The sequence below is a fragment of the Passer montanus genome, unplaced genomic scaffold (assembly GCF_014805655.1).
Source record: "Passer montanus isolate IOZ18808 unplaced genomic scaffold, ASM1480565v1 scaffold30, whole genome shotgun sequence".
NCBI lineage: Eukaryota > Metazoa > Chordata > Aves > Passeriformes > Passeridae > Passer > Passer montanus.
The window spans coordinates 6,428,006-6,453,346 of NW_024367708.1; the positions used below are offsets into that span (position 1 = coordinate 6,428,006).

Consider the following 25,341-nt stretch of genomic DNA (forward strand, 5'->3'; position numbering starts at 1 on the left):
GACACTGTGGCTTAGGATTCTGACTTTTTGACCAAGAACAAACTATTTTAAAAAACATTTATCTTGCAGTATTCATGCTCTAGCTGGATTCTGCCTCTACAAACCCACATATTGCAAACCTGAGTGAAAAATGTGATGTAAGGATTTTTAAGAGAACTAGCCATATACCATGTCTATTGGTATCAGGAAATAATTGAAATAAAAGGATATGTTATCTTGTTGTTCATGGTCAAAATTATTTTCCCAAAATATGACAACAAAAAGTATTATATAGTTCAAGTATAGTTCTTGAATGAAAGACCTTTTTGGACTAAGAAAGCCTCTTTTCAGTATCAATCCACCCATCTATACAGATTAATTACTTATGTAGGAAGGACTGTTTAAAGACATAACCTATAGGTTTGTATTGCTGTATAACAGTTGCAAACTGCCTGAGCCAGGGCTGATGACTCAGTGGGGGAAGAGAAATCTCTTGAGCCTTACTGACAGGGAAAGTAAAGGTCACAGTCTGATACTTAATAGGAAATGTCCCCATCCTTAACCTTATGCACACCTGATCCTTGCTGTGGATATGAATGGGCACAGGATCTTTAGTCACTCATATTCTTACATCTGCAGTTGGAATACAGTTGAAATCTGTGTATTCTGAAAATTCTGCATAACCTTGAAGGACAAACCCATAAATTGGATGAGAATAAAAGCAAAGTTGAACAGCCTACAATTTAAGATTAAAAATTAATATTCAACGGAAAAATTAATTAGTATTTTTCAGAATTTTGTGCACATACAGTTGTAATATGCTGATTATCTTTGAAATTAAAATAGAGAACAGTAGTAGAAGAATTACAGGGCAACGAATGTGCTACAATATGCAACATTACCTTACACTTGATAGACTTTACACCCTGTATCTGAAACTCTAATCCCATTTTAATTCATGAAAACTTATTAAATGAATGGTCTTTGTAGGTTATTCTCTCAGGTTTTATGCAATAGGTTCTACAGAGTATTTTTGTTGAGTAGTTTGCTGTATGAACAAGTCACACCATAGCAAGTGAAGGAGTGACTGATATGAACTGAAAGAAGGGACGTGATCGGATGCACAATTCTCAGGCTACACTGGGACTCAGTTTTCACTTGGTGTCTCGTCAAGCTGTCAGACTATGCATTTATTTAAATGTTCTGAGTTTCCTTACACTTTCAGTTGACAAGGTTAGAAACTGATGCTTTGGAAATATTTTTGCTGTAGCTTCAGTGTTTTTTTTGTTTTATACACTCCAGTTGTATCTGTATTTCTGCATAAGCTGTGGTTATATATATTGTTGTGTATTTCAACCATAATACTCCAGTCAATTAGTAAAATCCAAGGGATAATGTTCTCTACACTAGAAGACTTGAGGAAAAGTATTTTTCTCTATGCAAATTCCTGTAAGATAATGTTACTTTCAGGCATGCAGCATGTAAATATCCATATTATGTTGAATGTCCAATGCACAGTACTCACTTTGCCCAAGATTCCACAGTTGAATACGAGTTAGATAGAGGATTTGGGAAAAAATAAACTTAATAACAAAAATAACAAGCACAGGCTCATACTTTACAGGAACAAAGAAATCATATTCCTTTGCCACTTTTCACTGTAGCAAGAAACTTTAGGCAACTGCACTACCAACATACTTCATCCTGTGATATGTGTTGTGCACATTCTTGGTCAAGAGAATTTCTCAGTCAGAGAAACTATTTCAAAAGGTGATCACTTAGCTTTAGTTTGCATTCCTACTTAGTAAGCTTACTTTCATCTCACCTGAAATGTAAATGGAGCACTGGGCATTCACGTGAGGAGATAATTCCTCTGTGGTGAGCAAACCTAGTTTTGTTACAGTCTGATTAAATAACAAGCCCATTGTTATTTCTGTGTTATGATCTATGAAATATAAATAAAACATTTATCATTTTGGCTTATCAGTAACTGCAATTTAAATACATTTCTGGTGCTACACAGAAATCAAATAAGATATATGTACTTTACAAAATACAGATGTGTAGAAAAGATTATTTGAGGTTCAAAACACCTTACACACATGATATCAATCTGTTGTATTTCCTGGAAAAAAACCCCAACATTTGGTAAATACACATGATTATAAACAATTGCTCCTAACATTGCAGAACACTATTCAAGAGTGATGTGAAACATGTAATAATTACTATATACCTTAAGAATTTCTGGAGAATAGGATAAATAAATCAATTCAGAAATCTTCAAAACACATTTGGCAAGATTACTTCTTCAAGTGTCACATACATGTTCATCCCTTCTATGGAAACAAAACTGACATTTAAGTAACTTGGAAATGGGACTGTTAAAAGTGGAAGATTTAACTTCCCTGATAATTAAATTCAGTATATTCCTTTCTACTCATATAAGGAACAATACAGTTACTGTAGTGAACACAAATTATACACTGAAAAGCCTGTATTACAAAGACTAATTCTAGGGACATATTGTAATTTTGTTTGGCTGTTTGACAGCTTTTTGAAGACAAATGAAAGAAGAGGAAAATAAAAAAATGTAGTCTGCCACCATTTTCTGACAGGTATCATTTAGGCTGAGATAACAGCACAGGAAACCCAATACCGTCATGTAAATTTTGCTCAATGGGCTCCTGGATTTAATTTTGAAGTGCTGAAGAATCATTCAAAAATAGAACAGTCTAAGGACACTATATTACAAATATTACTATATTACTAATTTACATTTTTATTTGATATATTATTCTTGATGGTTGTGAAAAAAAAACCAGAAAAAGAACTCATCACCAAGTATGTTTTTTTTGCAAGCATGTTGTCTTAGTTTATTTTGTATATAATCATCAATATAGTGAAGCCTTTAAAAAATGTAGTACTGTTTAGTGATAGCTATGTACTCTCTGTTTCACAGCAAATCATCATTTGGTGCCTATGAAGAAAACATAACTGGAAATACTATCAAAACTGTTTATTCTACTTCTGATCGGTAAGTACACATTAATAACATCGTAGAGTACCAGAGGACACAGACATTTACATAAGCATTCAAGTCTTCAGACAAAAGAGAGCCCTGGAAGTCACCATCATGAGACAGCTTTTCATACAAAGCTCTCTTTCAGTGAGATCTTGCCATCAAATCATTACCACAGTTCAGCAGCCTAATATTATGTTAGGCTTGTCACAGCTGACATTTGAAAATATCTATAGAAACAAGAGCCAGTGCCTTAAGTGACAGAGTTGGCTTTGTGATTCTGTAGGTTTCTATCACAGGCAGCTGCTTACTCTGCAAAATTTCCTTCCTTTATGAGAATGGTAATGACCAAATTTATGTACAGTTGTGGAGGAATAGGTTCACACGACAATGCTGTTGAAAACTATCTTTTCACACCAGTAAGACATTCCCAAATATAAGCAGGATATTTGCTCAATCTGTAATAACTTACCTCATGGGGGGAAAGAAGTTAAAAGTGCTCACTATTTTCAATTCCATTTGGACAGCCCTACTACCTGGAAATACCTAATCAGAAAAACTTGTATCCTTTCCAACATAAGGATAAGGAACTCTGGGGATGATTAAATATGTTAGTACAGCAGTTTGTCATAACAGGCAAGGAGCAAGAGCCATTGATTTAGTAATGCTAAAACGACACCAACAGCTGTATCTAGACAAATTACAGAGTGATGTCACATAGGAGTGCAGCAAGAGCTGAGACAATTTTTTAAAATATTGTTGTCACAAATACCTTGTAGGCTGTTCATACATGAATTTGCTATAATTGCCATGAAGGTATAAGTTCTGTCCACAGCGCAGAAAATCGAAAAGGTTTTCAGGCACCTCTGCACCACAGAGAATTCTGTGAACCAGACTGATCAAATTATGGCAGTCTGAATTCAACTACCAGTTTACTTTTGAGATTAAAACATTAAAATAATTCCTCTCCGCCTTATCCCTGTCTAGTATACATGCTCCCAACCATTCAGCAGCTTAATTCAGTTCACCAGAGAAGACTATTCTATCTACTAAGGTGTTTTTGCTACTTGACAATTATGCTCAGCAATTTGCCCATCATAGGAGCACATGTATGACACCTGTCAACTGGAATGGAGAGAATACACAAATAATATTTTTCCATTATGGCCATTGTACAGTATACAAATGTCTTTCCCACACAGTGTACTAACCTTATCAATTTTCTGCTTGAGATTTCAATGGCAGCTCTTTTTCTGACAGCTGATGTTATATTATATACACAGGAGTATAATTGGAAAAGATATATGTACATACTGCAGGAAGCCCTTGGGCATAGATGCCAAAATGATCTTGGATGCCTTGCAAATTTACTGTCATTCGACTTGCTTCAAGGTAAGAAGATTTCACCTGCTATCAAGAAATGAAATTTGATTGTAATACCTGCATTATAGTACACATATAATACAAGATTATTTAGGCCTTAGGCCTTCTCCACCTGTGAGAATAAGACGTCTTGAGACTGGAGGAGAAGATTCATGTTGGAAATACTAATCTCTCTGTTTCCCTCTCTTCCCTACACAATCTCTTCCTTTTTCTTTCAATCTCCCTCTCTCCTTCTCCCTCTACTCTCCTCTTTGCCTCTCCTCCCTTGCAATCATAAGCAGGATAAATGATGCAGCTGAATGTATTCTTAAAGTCCTACACATTTATAAGCCTTCAAGTCTGATACAGTGAATTATATCAACTTACACTTTCTTCATGTTGTGAAATTCTATTCAGTTTTTATGAAGTTTTTTAGGTGTTCTTGATTGACATCTAAAACAGTCTTAATTATTAAAAAGTATGATTTTTTTTCCTATTTCCATTAAGAATGAAAGCACAGAAGAAATATCTCTTTTGTTTGTAAGTCCAAATCCTGGGCCTCAGCCTAAAATTCACTCTTAAACTTTTCTCAGGGCATGCCTGGCAGTGCTCAGTCCCATAGTCTGTTTTCTTTCTCCCTCATTTGTCTTATTTCTGCTTGCATCTACACACAGAGTTTGTTGTTCTAACAAACAATACTCAGCAAAATCACTGCATTAGCATACCTCATATTTCTGCCCAGTCCTGCACAGCTTTTACTTCTGCTTCTGACAGCAGTTCTTGTCCCTATTTACTACATGAAAAGTAACACAAATCAGAATACAGCAGTAAGGTTGCACTTCACATGCATGAAGCTTCATGCGGACTTTCTGAGCTCTCCGAGCACCAGAAAGGCATTTTCTTCCATGGGAAATACTATGTGATATGTCCTCAATACTATTATTGCTCTGCTTCCATTCTTTTTAGACAGATCAACCCACATAAAGAAGAATGGGCTTTTCATTAGGAGTATTAACATGTTAGTAGTGGCTGAATTATCTGTTAAATACTTACGTTTCTTTTTTAAACTATCTTTTTTTGTTACCTACTATCAAATGGGGACCTGTCTGGCCAGGAATGTTCAGCTTAATTTTTGTATAACTACAAACTTATGAAAGCATTGGCAAAAAAATTAAACAATTGATGTAGGTCTGTGGTTCGTGCTTGTAGGTATGTATTTAGCTAAGTAGTGCAATTTCTTATAATTAATATTAATTTAGCTCCTAACAAATACCCTGTATCCATTAGAGATTTGCATATAGCAGACAGCAGTACACCATCTTCATTTCCTTGTAAAGGTATATACCAAAAGTACATTAATTAAAGGACTCAAATTTTAGATTTTTTTCCTCTCTGTAAAAATTCTAGCTAATATTGGTGATTAGAGCTTTGAACACATGGCCACCCTTTTGCTGATTTAAACAAAGAAATATAAAATCAGTGAAGACAGCAGATTGTTTTAATAGCACCTTAATACTAATGCTGATTTTCGCTTATCAGTGGATAAAATATCCAAAGAAACCAGAATTTAATATTCTTTAATCAGATTTGAATAAATAAATAAAATTATCTGGGTATCAAGATCCTAGTTTTTGTATCAAATTACCATGCTTCTTGATCCACTGTAGGCTTTCCCTGTGGTCTTGGTAAGTCAGCCTCTGTGTGTGTCTGTGCATTTTCATATGTGAAACATGAGCAATGTTTCTCTATATCAAAAAAATTAACTTTTTTTGAGACATTTGTGAAAGCAGTGTCCAGATACTGCAAGAATGGGAAACATAGTTAACTGTTAAGATGAAGTGTCATATTTTGAAAAAGCAAGTCTAGATTCTTTGAGATCTACTTGAGTTAGATGATTATATGTGATCATTCTCCATTTATTCAGTGAAGAAAGAAAAGGATCTCAAAATGGTGATTCATCTTATTGTAGGATAAAGCCTAAGCTAAGACAGAGAAAGTAAAAGTGCCTTTTGGAAAGTAAAAGCGCCTTTTGGAGAAAGGACAGTGTTGTCGAGTGTAATGAGTGCCTAGGCAACCAGTTGAGATACTGGTATCTGATTTTTAGATATCTAAAAGAGACATAGTTAGATACCTAACTTCTTGTTCTCTAAAACTACTCTTTCAGAGTTAATTTTTTATACTGCAGTACTAATAATTCCTATTCTAGTCTGGGGTTGCTTGTTTCCTAAAGGAAAGCATGGTAGGTAAGAGTATTAGAGAAATGTTTCATTTTAATTTTTCTTCATTCTTTGACTTGTGTGTTGAAGTGTGAAGTATGTAAGAGACCTCTGGAAGATCTAAAAGCAGGAGACAGCATTTGGATTTACAAACAAACAGTGCACTGTGAGCCTTGTTATTCCAAAGTTAAAGGTAAGGCACAAGATGTATAATACTGAAGGTGGGAAAAACCATTTAGTGAACTTCATTCAAAAGATTTTAATCTATTACAACACAGTTGTTTCTTATGATCATTTGTGTGTACTTAAACCTTTTCAAAGCATCTACTTCAGTAAGTCTGGGTGCTTAGGATGATATCCAGCCCCAGGTTCTAGACACAGTTATCTATCTATCTAGACAGCTGTATCTGTCAGGGAGATCTTGGTCGCACTGCAAGTTCATCTCTTCAGGTCTCTCTGTAGACTTGTACCTGTGCAATCAATAGAGACACCTAGAGGGGGCAATGGCACCCTGCCCTGGAAGAGAGAATAAATTGCAAGGCCATCTGAGAATCTGATTGTTCGACTGAAACAAATAAGACAGAGTGCAGAGGTATTTTCACTTTGTGGAGTAATTGTGATGAAAGAAGATACAAAATCTATGAAATCATAATGAAGATATTACATGTGATTATGATTCTTAAATTTGTGAGGAGCAAAGTGAGTAAAAAAATGTGCAAGGCAGGGACAAATAAACATTTTGTTTTATTAATTTTTCTAGAAGTTGCTAGATTTTAAGTCTTCTCTCTTCATGGCAATTATTATTTCACAATACTGTAAATCAGTACCTCTGTACCAAATTAAGACAAACAGAGATGTAGATGAAATAATCTGATAAAATTTTTCAACTATGTCATTCTGAGACAAGATCATGTTAACTAAAATTATATTAAAATTTTGTTTTCTTAAATACTTTTGTTATTAACTACCACAAAATCTGATGGAATGGGGAATTTTGCAAATAATCAGATTAGAAAATTAATAAAGCATAGTAACAGTTATAAAACTGTAGGAAGTCATACCAAGGATCTCTATATTAAGCACAACAAATTGGCATGTCCCGTTTCATCAAGTTACAAGACAGACAGACTTCAGTAGACATTATAAAAAAGAAAAAAAAATCTGAAGTTTTCTTGTAGGACACTTAGAGCATACTGCTTTGCTTGGCATCTCTGACCAATCTTTTCTCTCTTGCAGAAAAATGGATCTACTAATTATGACATACAGAACATATGATGAAGAAATTACTATTGTTTAGTTAATTGTATTGGCCTGTTAATTCAATACACTGTGGGAAATTATTAATTTTTACTGCTGGGAATTCTCTGAATGAAGTCCTCCTGCATGGTCATTAAAAGAATTATTATAATGAGAATTTAGATGCTTTTTCATACACAAATTGCAGGAAGCAAAACAAGATATTGGTCAGTACACTTATAAGGTCTGTGAAACCACTAAATTTTATGTAAAATCAATGATAATTTATTCAAATTTTCTGAATGCCAGGACATTTCTACGTATTTGTTTTGAAGGGGCTGTATTCTCTTTTCCTCTAATATAAAGACCTGTTTGCTTAACATAGCATGAATGGTATTCTCCTCATCAACACTATCCATTTAGAAGCCAGTAATTCAGTTTAAACTACTGTTTTTCATGCAGAGAAAAATGGGTTCATATTGCACCTCCAAGGGCAGACATCAAAATCCAGAGAAAGGTTCTCCCCAAATAACTTAAATTATAAGTTTGAGACGGAACAAATGATTTTTGGAAAATGCATCTCTACTACTGCAGAAGGAATCTGGACAAAAATTGCTAGAGGGTTTTACCCCACTCCATGTTTGCAATTCTGGTAACTATTTAATCACCATTTTTTTAAGAAGTGCACACTTAATAGTTGCCATGAAATCATGAAATACCTACGTTGCATGACAGTATGTTGTTGTATTTATCTTTCCTACTTTTATTAAACTGACTTTGGATGGATTCATATTGCCTAAATTTATACATCTACAGTGTAGATTTCTGTTTCTGAGTTACTTGTTTTATTCTATCCTATACAGAGAACCAAACATTTGTAAGAAGCAGTTCAATTGGTCAGATTGCAAACATCTATTTTACTGTGACATTAATCAATGTACATCTTTACTTCCATGGTTTGCAAAGGAATCTGGAATGAGCAGCTCAGATTTCTAGACATCTACACTATGTCAGTTACACTCCTTCGATACTACAGTGAAGCCTTTTTTTTTTCATTTTGGCGAGAATATAAGTATTGAAACTGAAATAAGAATTCATACTTTGTTATAATATGTAGTCTAAAATAATCAATAGTTCAGTAGCTTACAGGACAGACAAAGGTATTGACTACTAGTCTTTGTCACGAGATGCTTTAGATTATGGTTTATTCAGAATGGACTTTTCTTCCTTACATCTCAGTTTAAAAGGACTTCCTGGACATGACAAAGTTAGTGTTTGGAGGCTGCTGGACCTAGGCAAGAGCTTAAAAGCATGCAAAGTATTAAAGCCATAGGTTAATAACAGACTGGTGAATGGCTGTCTCCGTCGAACTCTCTCTCCTTGACTGCACATTTCATAGGGGAGGCAGGAGGTCTGGATGTCTGTGTAATTTAAACCACTGGGCCGGCAGCTGAGTAAGTATGTTGTCTGGCTTAAAGGATGTTCAGACTGATTATGCAATGGAGACATGAGACAGCAGATATTTTGTTTTGTTAATTTTATTAATATCTTATTAATGTCAGTAACTCTAATAAATCTTTAGTTATTGATAATTTTTCTGGTGTGTGTCTCTTGCTGATGACATGTCCTAGTTAAACTATAATTGTTAAAACTCTGTGCTTTACCAATAAACAATGGTACAATGGGGTGAAAAAAATACTGGCAAAATTTTAACATCACAAATTTGGTCCTGTTGGGAGACCAACACTTACAGCTAAAGCCCAGTTACAATGGAAGATGCTAGACAGTCATTTGAGCCAGAACATTAGAATCTAGGACTTCCTAGTGTTTGAAGGGATGAGAGATTTCAGTTCATTCCCCCAGAGACCAGGAGCTCTGGATGAAAATATCTGCTACTTAAATGCTCACTGACAGAGAAGTAGCAATAAGAAACAATAAATAATAATTCTGTGCTCATTAAGTCATCCTTACTGAACAGCCCTGGTAATTTTGCCATGTGTTTTTTTGTTATTTTTTATTATATGTTGTAAGTTGGCTAAGAAGAAACATGAGTTTTGTGATTTACCGTATCTGGCAGAGCAGTACTCATTAAGAAAAATCATATTAACATCTCAATACCAATGTATCAAAACTTAAATGTTTTTTGTCCTTTTTGCATATCATTAGCCTGTGGTGTTTCATTTCCCTTTGACTAGTCCTTCCATGAAGCAATCCAAATGAAGAGTTTGCTGGCAGCTGTTTTAACGAACGTGTTATCTTCAATAATGCATTAAATTAGACTGAAAAGCTGTATTGAGAGATGATGTACTAAATTATGTGGTGGTTTGTGATTCATCAGGCCCATTTTTTCAGTGTGTAATGGATACTTTATTTTACAAAGCTGGGGCATTGCTCTACGGGGAGGGGAATCAAGCAATCAGAGGAAAGGAGTGAAATAATGCATATAATGCATATTGATGCATTAAGTATGTAGATTGCTTCAAAACTACTGATACTTACAAGAACAAGGAATGTCATAAGAACATCTTTGCAGTGTTAATATATTCTGTTGTATCCTGTGTAGAGTTCCACAGAACACTCAGCTTGAGCATCCCTTTCTATCAGTGCTTGACACAGAGTGATAAACATCTGTAACACTGTCCCCTCATCCTCTTCCTCTTGAAATAAAGATCTGTGTCAGTTTGACAAGACATACTCTGTTACTTCACAGTCTCCTTACCTTGCCTTGTAAAAAACATCAAATGGATCTCGCATTTAGTCCATAGGTTACCCCTGTTCCTTGCTTCTTCCTATAGGGATGTGTGTAGTGTTGCGATAGCTTCAGGTGTTCAGTTTATTCACTCACAACAATAAGGTCAGAACTCTGCTACTCTGCTTGTCTTCCTTGATACTTGATGTTTTAACATAATCTCATTGTTTCGAATGAAAAGCACCCACTTTCTTCATTGGTTTTGCTCTCTGATTTTACTTGAACATTGCTCATTGTAGCCACTCCATTACACCAGGAGGTGATTTCAGCTTCCAGACTAGTTGATGTCAGACTACAAGGGAGAAATGCCTCCTTTTCTTCCTTCTGCTGCATCACAACACCTTCTTTTTCTTCACAGCAGCAGACACATCCATCATTCCATAAAGGCAAAGGATAAAGAGACTAAAGACATAAGTAGGTTTGATGTGCCGAAGTCTGAAATTGTTGACCAGAATAGCTCTGTTTAGCTGCTTAATTGTTGCAGAACAACTAAGTTCTTAAACTGATAAGGTCCTTCTTTGACTTCAAAAGCCTTCTCTTCTGTTTTGTGCTTTGCCTGGTCTGAGCAACTCAACTCTAATATCATCAGCAAAACTAGGACTTACAAACATTCCTTGCATTACAGAGAGAAGAATCTCCAGGTATTCTCAAATATGTTTGGCACAATCTGCAAAAATGAGACCTTCCTGAGCACCTCAATAACTATCACCTTTTAAAACCATGGAGATTATGTTCTCTGAACAGAGGAACTGGGCCCAGAAAACGGGAGTGCCAAGTTCAATGTCTCCCCCAACATACCTAAGCAGGTTGTGTAACACAGTGGAACAGCTGTGTTTGTGGAATAAACAAGATGTTCCTGGTAGTCTTTTTGCCATATTCCCTGCCCAGAGCAAGCTGGATCCTTATGGCCCATGTTCCATTGGATAGCCACACTATCATTATATGCTTATTGATAGCTCAGGAACAACTCTGGAACAAAAAATACATTGTCTTGGGACCAAAGACCAAATCCTGGATTTTCATAATCTCATACAAGTGGTCTCATTAAGAATTAAAAGCAGTGCCAATGATTAGAAGGGTTATCTACATTCAGATTTGGCTTGAGTAGGACAGTGAGAGAATGAAATTTTGGGGAGTTTCATCTGAAGACTATTACAAATACAGCTTTATATGATAATCTCTTCTAAGCCGTAGTGTTTTCTTTGCCTTTCCAGCCTCTGAGCCCTTTTGGACAGGAACTGCCTCCAGTTTGCACAGTGTCCAGCACAGCGGTGGCTTCTGGGTGGTACTGCTGCACCTGTATGAATGACCCAAGAAAAATTCAGTTTCCCTCCCTTTCCAAGGAAGCTGCTTGGAAATGGAATATTTTTTCATGAGGTTTTTATAACTGTGTCAGTTATAAATTGACAGCTACAGCATTGTAGGCTGTGCCAGGACTTAAAAGTGGCTGGTTTGGTCCTGTTAGAATCAATATCTGAATATAATCATGCCAAAAGCACTTGTCTGAATCTTGGCATTGCTGTGCAGTCATCAGACATCTGTTTAGGGAGCTTAAGACAGCTATTGTGGTCAAAACAATTGGCAGCCAACATTTTGAAACTCCTTACTCAGGAAAAAAAGAAGACACAATCAATTCTGGAAAGAAAGGACAAACTTCTTCTGTCATTCAAGCCATTTTTGCATGTTGAAATACTAAAAGAAGCAGAAAAGGGAGAAAACATTATGAAAAAGATGAAAGCATTATGCAAATAAGTTAATTAAGGAACTTTTAACAGTACTAGTGTTGTTGTAAATAATGGTGCCATTGAAATTAATAGTCAAACTTGACTGTAAGATGAATATTCTGGAAAACATTGGTCTGTCTTCACATCTTCTGGTTCCTCCAGGGAGTTTCCACCCACAGAACTTCGAATTATATTATCCCTGTATGTAATTCAAATCTTGGAATTAAGAATGAGAATCCACCTAACCATACTTGTAGCATTGTAATTTCAAATAGCCAAATAGTTAAACAATATTTGGGAAATCTTCAGAAGTATGTGACTGATAATGCATTTGAACACTGTTTTCAACTGTTTTGTTTTCAACAATTGATAATACATTTGAGCATTGACTTTATCCATTTGCCCAAGCAACATATGTAAAAGTAACAGACAAGCCTTTTGAACAAAACACCAGTTTTCTCACAGCAAAATTCTGTCTGGGAGCAAGCATACCAGTTCTGACATGACTGACATCTGTGGAAAGCTGAAGGACAAAAGCTGGGAAGGAGCAATGTTTTTTCCTGCCTCTTCCACTCTAGTGAGAGACATCCCAGATACCCAGTCAGAGGAGGGCACATGCTTTGAGAACTGTGGTTTCTGGGTTTTAATTTGGAGATAACCAGGACTATTTAAAAACTCCTCTGCCTTCTAATTCAGAATCAGAATCTCCTCAGTAGAAACATAAATGAAACAGGGAATGAAGATAGCAGGGACTTTGCTTCTCATTATGAAATTGGAGCAAACACAAGGAAAATATCTAGCTAAGAAGAATACACTCCTTTAGTAATACCACAATTCATGCACCCTTCATCAATCCAGTGAATGTACTCAATAAATACTTTTTCTGTACTGCATTTCTTCTATTTCCAGATTGTCCCAGAAAGGGCTAATTTTAGACCAGCTCTCCCCCAGCCCTGGAATTGTGTCCAGCACTGATTGCACATCTCAAGGATGGACAAAAGGGACCCAGAGGGAGTAAGATTGATAGATCCATCACTGCCCGTTATAGACCCATCCCTACCCAGACCCAGAAGTTCTGGCATGGCAGGAGGAAGGGCAAGGGGTTTTATGCCAGTCTAGTGATGTTGCAGCAAAGATCTCAAGTACTCTGCAAGTTATACAGTTTATGCAACAGTGGGTCCAGGAAAAACAGTTTGGATGTAAGTTTTCTAACTGTACCTAAATTACCCTCTAGGTATCTCTGCCATTTTATTGTATCTTTTGTGATTCAGCAGGTTATAGATAGTGCAAGGACAAGTTTTTACACACAAGTTTTTGCACACTATTTTTACAGGCTTTTTTTTCTAACCCACCTGACAGTAAAAATTAAATGATAAAAAAAAAATTTCATGAGCTTCTCTGGAGAGTCAGCAAAGATTCTTGCTCAACCAAACTGAACCTGGATGAAAGTTCAGGTACTTATTTTTTTTAATCATTCCCTATCTGAAAAGCTAACATGCCCATTTTGAGACAAGAAAAGCCTTTCAAGCAACTGCAAATTTTCCATGCTCCTTTGACATGGTGCCACTCACATGTGCCTTCTCAAACACAATGACTACTGGACTCAGGGTTTTGTATTATTTAATTTTTTTCCTACATACATCACATAACCAATGCTAAGCGCATTGCTGTTTATTTTTTTAGGATGACAACTTCTAAACCACTTTGCAGCATCATAAATTCTTGAGTCTGTTGGCCTACACTTACTAGCATTTTGCAAACTGTAAAAATCACTTATGTATCCACATGATGGACTTGCTAACATGGATAGTAATTTTTTCCACTTTTTTGTGAAGTTGATGAATGTCTTCAATCTCTTTCCCCAACTATATGCAAATAGACAAAAAGTAAAGATGGCAGAAGATGAATAAAAGGGAAAAAAAAAGAAAAAAATCATAACCAGGATTAGATGATTCCTATAATCATATTATCAGGAAATAAGGTATTTTTCCTGAATCAACTGCCACTGTTCCCTGAAGATAAGTCAAGCTGAAATCTGGAGTCTTGGCAGAAGGTGTGTCATAGATTTTTAGCCTCCCGGAGAGAAGCTGTATTTCTGTCATTGTGATCTTCAGCACTTCACAGTCAAACAGTATTTCAAAAACTTTATTATCAGCTCATTTATTAACAACCTTGAACACAACATCTCCCCCTCAACCTTCTCCTTCTTATTCATCAGTGGTAAACCAAATTATACTCTCCAATATACTTGTATACTTGAGACAATGTAAATATTCAAACTTCTTTGAAAGTCTAATTAGTCTTTGTTATCGATGAAGATCATTAGAAAGAAACCATCCTGATTTGCAAGATTCAGCCTGATGCTTTCAGTTTATAATAAACAGAAGGGATGGGAAGTGGGGGAGGGAAGAGACTCTAAAGCATTTGAAAGTCAGAGTGATTTGATAACAATCAAATAACAACCCCTTGAACAAGAGCTGTCATGGCTAATTCTGTCTAGATGGATCTACAAACTAGCAGACCCTAAGTTTAATTCACAGACAGTATCTCTGGATACCATAAGCATGGGAGCAATTTGAGCTCACTGAAATGATGCAATTTTGGATTTGTTCTTAAAGTAAATCCATTCTAATGGTGATTACAATGTACTTCAATTTAATATTAATTAAATTAGGAAAAAACCCATAGGAACCATGGCAGTTCAGAGAAGGAAACTGCATAAAAAAAGAGAAAGTCAGCTAGCATGAAATTAGCAACAGCTAGGAAGTCAAAATGTTTGCAAGACATACTGAGAATGAAGAATCCATGCTATAACTTTAGGATAAAGTGTTTAATTGCTCAAATAATGCAGCGTAAATGTATACATTTAACAATAAGAAATTGCTAGGTCTAGCCAGTATCCATCCAAAACCTCCATGCAGCTCAAGTGTGACATTGTTGAACTTCTCACAAACATTTACCCTACCAATCAAAGCAGACTTGTGCCAAACAAACTGGAAGCATTAGCTGGGATATCAGCCTTGAAAAACCCACAAAAACTGGTCTGGGGAACTACATTTCATTTAGTCTTATTTTTTTATCAAGCCAATTTGTACAAATTGGAATAAATAACAGAATACAGAAGCATCTGGATATGTATGGAGACTGGAGGAGAGTCTGCACAGATTTTTTAAAGCAGGGCATGCTCATGAATATATGAGTGTTTCTGAAGAAGGCAATATGCTTTTGGTTAAGCTGACTTCTTCAACTGAGAACATTTGGCTTTATAAGAAAACATGGAGTGAGAATAGAAAGAAAACAACGGGTTAGAAAATTCCGTCTTCGTTATGGAGCGAGACAGGAAACAATGGGAGGTTTGGCCCAATTTCTGTGGGGATAAGGCTACATAAATTAGGGCTTGTCAGCCGGGAAGAGAAGTATCTAAATTTTATATAGTCATGAATGACAAAGAGAAGCTGAATAGAGAATGATAAATCATTCTGTCTTCCTCAGAAAATCAGAACTAAGGGGCACCCAATCAAATTACTAAGCAGCAGATTTAAAGCAGATAATAAGAAGTAGTTTTTCTAACAATACATTATTAAATTGCAGCTCTAATTGCCACAGGGAGTTGTAGAGCCCTAGTGTTTAAATGGCTTAAAAATGGGTCTCAGCAAATGGAATATTATTACACATTGGCTGCTATCAAAATTAAATGATGCAGATGTCCTGATTCAATGACTTCTGAAAGAGGGAAAATATCCCTCAATATTTTTCTTGTTTCTGAGATATTTTCCTTACAAAGCTACTATCAGCCCTTGCTAAAGGCAGAATACTGGATAGAAGGGACTTCTGCTGGCATGATAGTGGCTCTATTTTTATAAAACTAGTTTCACAGTAATTTTTCAGACTGGAACTGCACATTTTAAAATAATCTCACAAGACTTGGGAGTTTACTCTTCGTGCTCTGACCTTATTGTCACACATCTTTTGTATAGTCCAGACTGGATTACAGCAATTAATTCTTTACTGGCTTGCCTGAAAGGCAGATCCAGCCTGCAGCTATTGCAGCATAAAGCAACAAGCTTATTACCAGGAAAGAGCAGATGGGATTTTCGGACTTCCTGCTTCTTTGTTCTCTGCATCGATAGCATATTAGTGACTACACTGTTTCAGAAATTCTTACCATAGGGTACTGTGTAAGTAGAATTCTATAGTAGATTTCTACTGATTTAGGGCATATAATTTCTCAAGTCCAGGAGTAACAGGATTCATGGGCACATTAGGATGTTTGGGGTTGGTGTTAGACACATTTTATCAATGCCTTAAAAAAAGAATGGAACCATCAGGCCTTCAGTGTGGTTTGTAAAGTGCTGATGAAGTTCTGGGTTTATCAAACTTATCATCTATTGCTGGCATACTGAATGGAACTAATTAACAATTTATTAGTAATGTCAATATTGGGAGGAGAGTAATTTATTTTTAAAAACCCAAACAATTAGGTTAGCTATTTGAATGACTAAGATGGTCAAATCATCTCTGCAGTATTCAAACTGACCAACCTGAAAACCATGGGACAGTGTATTCATCAAGATACATTTTACCTGCTAGCACCTCTGTGTGAAGTTATGTTATTGGTGGAATTATGTGTAAGCGAAATTACAAGTACACTTAAAATAGAGCAACAAATACAACACACTGAAATGCATTTTTACCCTTTACTAAATCCAGGAAATGCCTGAAAAAGACAGAGTCTCTCACACTGCCTGTGAGCATGGTAGCTGAATTATGCACAACTTTAAGCTGCTTTCTACCCATACTACTGGGTATCACACTTAAGAAGTCCCAGTCAAGGAGGAGCCAATCTCTGGACCATTTCTTGGTGATATGATATCTGAGATCAATGCATCTGTCTGAAAAAGACGCATTTGTACCCATGCTACGACACAATGCTGAGTCCTAAGCTTTTTCTCTTTGGCAACTGAGTTCTGAAATGAATGCCTGCTAGCAACATTTGTGTAGGTGGCACAAACAGTACAGGGCATTTGAAAATTTTCAACTGCTTGTACTCATAACTGAGGACAAGCATTCCCATGGTGACACTTAAGATCCTGTGCTATGATGCTACATCCTCTACCCTGTCTTCAAATTTGTCTCCAGATGTATCTCCAAACTGGTGTCTCCATCAAGATATTATCTGATGCAATATCCAGATCACACTGTCATATTCCTGTTATGACAACTGAAAATTTCAGATACCCATTTAGTGGGTTTTTTGCTGATCCATTAAAGGACTTTGGATCCTTGGTTCAAATTTAAAAAAAAAAAAAATCCTCAATTTTGAATCTCTTTTGAGTATTTCACAGAATCATCAGGGTTGGAAGACACTTTCAAGATCATCTAGTCCAACCATCAACCTGGCACCACTATTATCACTCCTGAACCATATCCCAAACTGCCACATCCAGACACCTCTTGAATGTTTCCAGAGACAGTGGTGGAACCACTAATGTAATAAGTTACATGGGCAACTTATTGCAATGCCCAACCACTCTTTCAGTGAAAAAAATGTAATGATATATAACTGCACCTCTACTGCCTTGCTGCATCCTCCAGTACTGATATTTTAATAAACTTCTTGGCTGTTTTTTTCATTGTACACTAGTGATGTATAATAAACTCAATATTACATATGTGGCAAATTTATCTTTTTATATCATTTTGCAATCTCACTGAATTAACAATGTACTTCTAAGAATTAAGGCTAGTACCATTATCAGTGATAACAAACTGAGCGGCCTTTTATCTTTTTATATCATTTTGCAATCTTACTGGATTAACAATGTACTTCTAAGAATTAAGGCTAGTACCATTATCAGTGATAACTGAGATATACATTTTACCTGTGACTAAACATGTCAATTCTTCATTTACTTGTGGCAATAAAGATTACAGCTATCTGCAGTAGTGGAAACTGGATTCTGTTTCTCATTCTAATAAAACATGGCAGAATTGGGGCCAGATGCTTTTTACACTCTCAACATTTTCCTCCTTCTTTCTTCCAAAGGGAGAGAGAAGACACAACCAAAATTTTGGGTTAAGTGCTATTTGGTTGCATAGTAGTACACTGGGGGCTGTATTAACTCTTTCTCTCTTTACTCTGATAGAAGTTATATCATCTGGAAGTCAATGTTTTGTACTCCACTTCCTTTCTAGTAATTCTTATAGGACTGGTTGTTATTATCTATACTGCAAGAGTGCTTCAGAGACTGACAAACAGTGCTGTTGTCCTGTGCACATGCAAAAGAAAGTTTCCAGATTATAAACAAAAGGGACAAAATGGTGACAGGCTGGATGATTTCAAAGTTGACTTACGCCCTGAACAGAGAATCAGTGTCTGTTCCTCCTTACACCAGAAACCTGAGACAGGTGAAGGCAGCAGTGGCTGACAGTGCTACTGCCCTGCCTAAAGCTGATGTTCAAGAACTGGGTAGTGACTGACCAATAGCTATTTTTAGTGGGTAGCTGAGCAACTTACAAGCCTCAGACTCACAGAATCATTTAGGCTGGCAAAGACATCAAAGATCCCTGAGCCTGTTAACCCAGCACTGCCAACTCCTTGCTAAACCATCCCCAAGTGCCCATCTACACATCTTTCAAATACTTGCAGGATGGTGATTTAGCCACTTCCCTGGGCACTCTGTTCTAATCCTTGATGACACTTTTGGTGAAGAAATATTTTATAATATCTAATCTAAACCTTCCCTGATTTAATGAGATTTGTTCCTGGTTTCATATCAGAGCCGTAGGAGACTTAGGGCTGTGACTTAGAAGGCTGTCCCCTAAAGCTGTAGCCAGAGGAAATGAACTGAACGAGGGCAGTGTGATGCCTGAACTGTCGGGCAACACTGAATCCCTGCTCACCTCCTAGGTGACACAAGGGACACCAGCAATGGCTTCTTACAGTGCTGGGCAATGAAAGACAATGCAAAACCACTACCGTGAGAACAACTCATCTCTCTCTCTGTAAAAGATTTGCAAGCTACAAGCCTACCTACGTATCCGAGTTATGTTAAGAAAGACATTTCAATACGAGGGCATCTTTCACCTCAGGAGCTCTCCTGTACATAACCAATAGTTACGTCGTTTTCTGCAATGCTCGGTTCAGTGTTTGCTTCACCACCAACGCAACTTCAAAAAACGTGTCGCTTTCCTCGCTTTGTGCCAAAACTCCCAGAATCAGCACGTTTCAAACCTACAAACGGCGGCTTTTGGCTGAATTAGCTCCTTTCAAGCCCAACAAAGCCTCTATTTGTGATTCCCATTCCCCTCACACTCTCAATCTACATAATTACAGCCCTGACACCACCAGGCTCTAATTACACGGCTCACGGGAGGCGCGGCGCCCTGGGCCGGATCCAGCCCGCGGGCGAGGCGGGGCGAGACGCGGCGGGGTGCAGTGGGGGGAAGGCACTTTCCTTGAGACACCCGGGGCTCCCCTCGGAGGTGGTCCCTGCCGCCCTTCCCCGGGGCTGGATGGCGCCGGGCGGCTCTTTGTTCCTGCCGAGTGCGTGTGCGCGGCGCTCGGGCTGCCGGGGTGGGAGGGGATCCCGCCGTTAACGGGAGGCGCAGCAGCGGCCGAGCGGGCGGCACAGCACAGCACAGCACAGCACAGCGGCGCAGGGCCCGACCCCGGCGCTCCCGCCTACCCCGGGGGCCGGGCGCTGCCCTCCGGCGGCGCGGCGGAGCAGGTGCCGGCGGCGGCAGCGGGCCGGCAGGATGGAGGCTGCCTTGCTGAAGCCGGCGATGATGGCGGAGGTGAAGGGGAGCGGCGCCGGCTCTGCTGTCAGCGCCGAGCTGGAGGTGAAGAAGCTGCAGGAGCTGGTGCGGAAGCTGGAGAAGCAGAACGAGCAGCTCCGGAGCCGCGCCGCCGCCGCCGCGGTGGCCACCGGCCCGCCCAGCCCGCACCTGCTGCTGGCCCCGATGCCCAGCCCGGTGCCCACCCTGCTGTGCCCGCCGGAGCCCCTCGCCTACTTCAAGCCCTCGCCCGGGCCGCCGGCCGCTGGCGGCGGGCAGGAAGGCGGCGGCGGTACGGGGGCGGCGGCCACGGTGCTGGACGAGGTGGCGGTGCTGGAGCTGGAGGACGGCTGCGGAGAGGACGAGGATACATGGTACATGCGGCTCGGCCCTGCCCTCCTCCCCGACCCGGCCCGGCTGTGCCCCCCGGCCGGGCCTCCCGCAGCGGTCTCCCGGCTCTGATTAGCATTAGCCCCCAAATCCACTTGATCTCCTCGCTTAGACTGAAATCTGCTTTTTTCCTTTTTTTTTTCTCCATCCCCCTCCAAATCGTGCCGCCCTGCCGAGCGAAGGGCCCCGCGTACGAGACGCGGCTCAGGTCGGGGCTTCGCCGCCCGCCTCGCCCGGGGCGTCGCGCCCTCCGTGGGGAACAGAGCTCGTTTTCCACCCCGAGGAATATAGTTCAGATCTCAGCCTAGTTTCAGCCCCGTGTTTACATAAGGAATTAAAAATAGCGGAATTTCGTTCCGGGAAAGCCTTGATCTGAGCAGCGCTGCCTGCTCATCCTAAAACCTCTGCCAAATTGACTCCCATCTTCAGGGATTTGGGAGGGCTTTGTCTTTTAGATGTTGATCTAAATTGTGTATCTTAAGCGCCCATGTAGCTTCAAAAGGCACGGCAGGTTGCTAGTAAATGGAATAAATCGGAAATGAATAGCGAATGGATCGAACAGAAAATGAAACCGACCTGTGCTGGATAACGGGGGGGACCTGGAATGGTTACGTTCCCGTAAAACAAATCAGAATGGGGAGACTGCAAGGTAGAGGTATAAGTGGATCAGTAAAGGTGGTGCCTCAAAACCTGTTTCAGCAGCGTGGGAGAAAATCACAGGAGCAGTGCTGGAATACTGTCTTGGCTGTGTAACCATGTGGAACGTCATTGATCCTCAATTTGTTTTCAGGTGTCAATAGCAGTATATAGATTACCTTTATTTAAGTAAGTTTTAGAGTATCTGTTTAAGCTTCCATGTAGCTTTCCTTTTTATGAGGTTTGTTTTTGAATCAAGCTATAAGTTAATGTCAGATGAGAATAAAACATAGTGTAAAGAAGTTGAGATATGTTCAAATATCCCGACCTGTGCTGGATAACGGGTGTGACCTGGAATGGTTACGTTCCCGTAAAACAAATCAGAATGGGGAGACTGCAAGGTAGAGGTATAAGTGGATCAGTAAAGGTGGTGCCTCAAAACCTGTTTCAGCAGCGTGGGAGAAAATCACAGGAGCAGTGCTGGAATACAGTCTTGGCTGTGTAACCATGTGGAACGTCATTGATCCTCAATTTGTTTTCAGGTGTCAATAGCAGTATATAGATTACCTTTATTTAAGTAAGTTTTAGAGTATCTGTTTAAGCTTCCATGTAGCTTTCCTTTTTATGAGGTTTGTTTTTGAATCAAGCTATAAGTTAATGTCAGATGAGAATAAAACATAGTGTAAAGAAGTTGAGATATGTTCAAATATCCTTAATTTTGGTCAAAGATAAAATGTTCAAAAATTAATCTAAATATCAGAAATGTTTCTGATTGTTCTATGTGCTTCATGGTACGCAATACCGTTTCTGAAAATGGCTTTTGAGAATCATGTACAAATTGTGTGGAAATTTTTGTCAGTGTTGCTTCATTGTGTGTGTGGTTGGTCTGCAGGGCTGGTTTGGGTTTGTCAGTCCAGATTTAAATTTTACATCGGTTCTAACTTCTAGTTTTCCTAGCATTAGGTAATATCACATTTGTTTGATAATGTCTTGTAAAAGAAAATGCTTTCCTTGTTTACATTTTACAGTGGTAGTCAGTCATGCTTTGCGTTATGTGCTATAGTGAAATTTCCGGTTTTATTTCCTCCCTGGGAGCAATCCTAGATTTGGGTGCCAAAATTTACCTTTATGTCACATGTATATGTCCACAGGCAGAATTTCATGACAGCGATTTGTTAAGAAATTTATTGCACTAGGAGTAGTTGTTCTAGCTGTTGAATGTTTTTAGTTCAAGGATAAATCTCTGTCATTGTCCATGAAAGGTCAGGCGTGTGATGCCAGTTGCTTGGGGCTTTTTTGTAATCTGTCTTAAAAGCAAACTGCTACCTGGAAAGCCAAAGCCTTCAGTACATATCCTAGTTCTTGATTAGTAATTTTAGGCCTTAAATTACTAATTTAAAAACCTTTGGGGTTTTGTGTTTCGCTTGCCTTTTTTTTTGCTTTGTTTTGTTTTTGAACTGCAGTTACAAAAAACCCCAAAACCAACCAACCTTGTTGAGCTGCAGACAAGTCAAACTACTTTGTAGTGTTTGGTTTTTTACAGGAAGATGATCAGTCAGATGTTTAGCTTTTGAAGCACTTCTGCAGGTTAACAGGAAACCTGAAAGCTTTTCTTTCCTTTGCTTTTTGGTTTTCTCAGTGTCATTTTTTAAATGTGTGGTGAGACACTGCAGGAAGTCTGGGGAAATGAATCCTCAGAGCAGTTCAATAGTCGATCTCTGCTGGGATTGCTAAGAGAGAGAGATAGCAATTACTGTGAGGATATTTGTTCCTTGTGAACTGGATGGACAGTGCTGATTGACTGCCAAGGCAAAGAACTCCATGGAGCAGACACTGGAGAAGGGGTGCTCTGGTGGGACTTTGGTAGCTCTTGAGCCAAAGCTGTGATGGTGAAAGGCTGCTGCTACCTGTTGGTGACCCCTTGAGGGGCAAAATCCTGTTTAGTTTTTGGTCTTGCCTTTCACTCCTCCTTTGTACAGGCCAGATCCCTTTATGGTGTGTGAAGTGTTTTTCTGGTGCTTTGAGAATCTGGCTCTGGGTGTCCCTAGCCCCACGTCTTAGAGGTGGTCAGGCCAGGCAGCTGTGAGTCCAAGTCTTGGTCCAGCAGACAAGAATAGTTTGCTCCCTGGAAGATTTGCGCTCTCCCAGGTGAGTTGGCATCTGCTGTGCCTGCTAATCTGCCAGGGCGACAGCAGCAACCCAGATCTCAGCCTCAAGAATTTTCCCATGAAATCTGCTTTGAAACCTGCTTTCCTAATGTGCAACTGATCAGTTGCCAACTCTTGTCTGAGAATAATGCACATACACTACCTTTTTTTGCATATGTGCTTTTTCTTTTTCTTTTCTGCTGGTGTTGAATGTTGAAAGTAGATTTTCAGTGTTTCTCATTGAATGTTTTTTAATCATTACAAATATGACTTGGACAACGTCTGGTTTATCTGTGTGAAGGTAATCAGATGCTGAAATTATCTAAATCTCCAGTAAATATAGGGAAAAGCAAGAGCACCTTTGGTGTGTGTACAGCGCCTAATACATTTGAACTTTGGGCAGTGCTGAAATTCAGACAATGGTAGTGATTATTAGATAGGAGATTTCAATGTGAAATCTACTTGAACTCTGTTTGGACATGCCACACCTGTAGAGGTGATATTTTGCCACCTATTTTTCTGAGACGGGAGGAAAGAAAAAAGATGTAAACCCTTCTACTTCAGGATATATTTATTTTTACTAGATACCCTCATGCAGGTCTTTGGATTTTATAAATTATTAGTGATCTAATAGGAAAGTGAGCATACAAAAGCAAACTTTGCAGTATTGCGTATCTTGCTGATACTTCTGTGTGTTTTGGTTAAGGTTGTACGTCTTGCCTACCAAGACTCACACTCCTCAAGAGAAATCACTGAGTCCTCTGCAGTGGTGCAGACGTGTTCTGGATCATCCAACTCCTGAGATAGAAGCTGCAAAACGTTCCCTATGCTTTAGATTGGAGCAAGGTAATCTTATTTTGTTAATTTCATTATTAGGAGGTTGGCATTTTTGGTCTGGTGTTTCACTCCTCTTCGGTGTTTGCACAATTTAGCAGGCTTTACACATGGCAGACATGCACTTTATTCATATGTATGCAAGTCATCCTTCATTACATAAATACTAACAAATTATTTCATTTCTGTTCATGCAGTTTTTAAAGTATTTGCCTCCTTTGTTATCCATTTTTTCTCCTACACATCTTGTTGTTCTAACTTCTCAGTTTTCATCCAGGGCTTAAAATAGAGGATCTCCTGCTAAGGAAATACTGATGCTAACTTTACTATTGGTATATCTGTTGAGGTTTGAAAAAGGATGCTTTTCATTTTTTTCTTAAGGCAGAATTATCGTGGGGCTATAAATCTTTAAAGGCATATTTGTCAACATATGATGTAGTGTTAGAACTTTGCTAAGTTCAGCACCCACCAAGAAGAGCTGTAAGTGCTGTTTTGTTGGCCTTTCTGTAATCTCAGGTACTGGAATCTGTTGGATGGCTGATCAGTGCTGGTGAATTTGTAGAGTTCTCGTGTGTGTTCTGACTTTCCTTTAAATAAATACAGACAGCACTTCTCTTATTTTCTTACCATCTGGGGTCTCATTAAGATTGTATTAAGTGCTGCTGAAGAAAGCGGTTACGGGAGGATATTAAGGTTTATAACTCACTAGGAAAGAAGAGGAGAATGAACAATACATGAACATGACAGAAGAAGGAATGAAGCTAATGACAGCATGAACATATGGCTGTATAAGTTAGCTACAGCCATCATTAAGAGAGATTGAGCATGTTCCTGTATGCTTTGGAGGATATGGGTAGCTGGATAAGTCTTACGCAAAATCAAGTGCTTAAGTGAGTCAGGCTCTGAAGGCATTGGCCTCTTTGCATTGACTATAAAAGATGCTACAATGATTATTGATGTGGAAATATTTCATTGAGCCTATTTGCCTCAAGTTACATGCACCAAACTGTGGTTCTTATATTGGTAATCATCCCATCTAGTTTTAGGGTGGACTTTGGCTTGTTAATTGGGTATCTGAGTTCAGGTGTCTGTAGGGTGAGCTGGGTGTCATGTTTGACTATCAATGGAAGATGTGTGTGTAGAGTCAGAGCAATCTGGGGAGCTGCTCAGGTGACAAGATATAGGTGTTGACTGTAGAATGCATTTAGGAGCTCTCTTGATACTGTTCACTGACAGTAGTGGTTGCTTGGCTCTCAACCTCACACGCTTT

General features: G+C 38.7%; 2 protein-coding genes across 7 annotated transcripts in view; both read left to right on the plus strand.

Moving 5' to 3' along the window:
* Positions 1–10,349, plus strand: part of SCEL (sciellin) — a 139,151-nt gene extending 128,802 nt beyond the window's left edge. For 4 of the 5 annotated variants that reach the window (XM_039714621.1, XM_039714623.1, XM_039714622.1 and 1 more), the window contains exons 17-20: positions 2,942–3,016; positions 4,285–4,393; positions 6,670–6,772; positions 7,816–10,348. In XM_039714621.1, the coding sequence (XP_039570555.1) occupies positions 2,942–3,016; positions 4,285–4,393; positions 6,670–6,772; positions 7,816–7,832 (304 nt within the window). In that variant the 3' untranslated portion in view covers positions 7,833–10,348. Of the gene's footprint in view, positions 1–2,941; positions 3,017–4,284; positions 4,394–6,669; positions 6,773–7,815 lie in introns of all 5 variants that reach the window. The other variant, XM_039714626.1, reaches the window with a different exon arrangement.
* Positions 10,350–19,724: 9,375 nt separating this feature from the next.
* SLAIN1 (SLAIN motif family member 1) overlaps positions 19,725–25,341 on the plus strand; it is a 50,892-nt gene continuing 45,275 nt past the window's right edge. For both annotated transcript variants that reach the window (XM_039714669.1, XM_039714670.1), the window contains exons 1-2: positions 19,725–20,438; positions 23,944–24,083. In XM_039714669.1, coding sequence (XP_039570603.1) covers positions 20,047–20,438; positions 23,944–24,083 — 532 coding nt within the window. In that variant the 5' untranslated portion in view covers positions 19,725–20,046. The remainder of the gene's footprint in view (positions 20,439–23,943; positions 24,084–25,341) is intronic.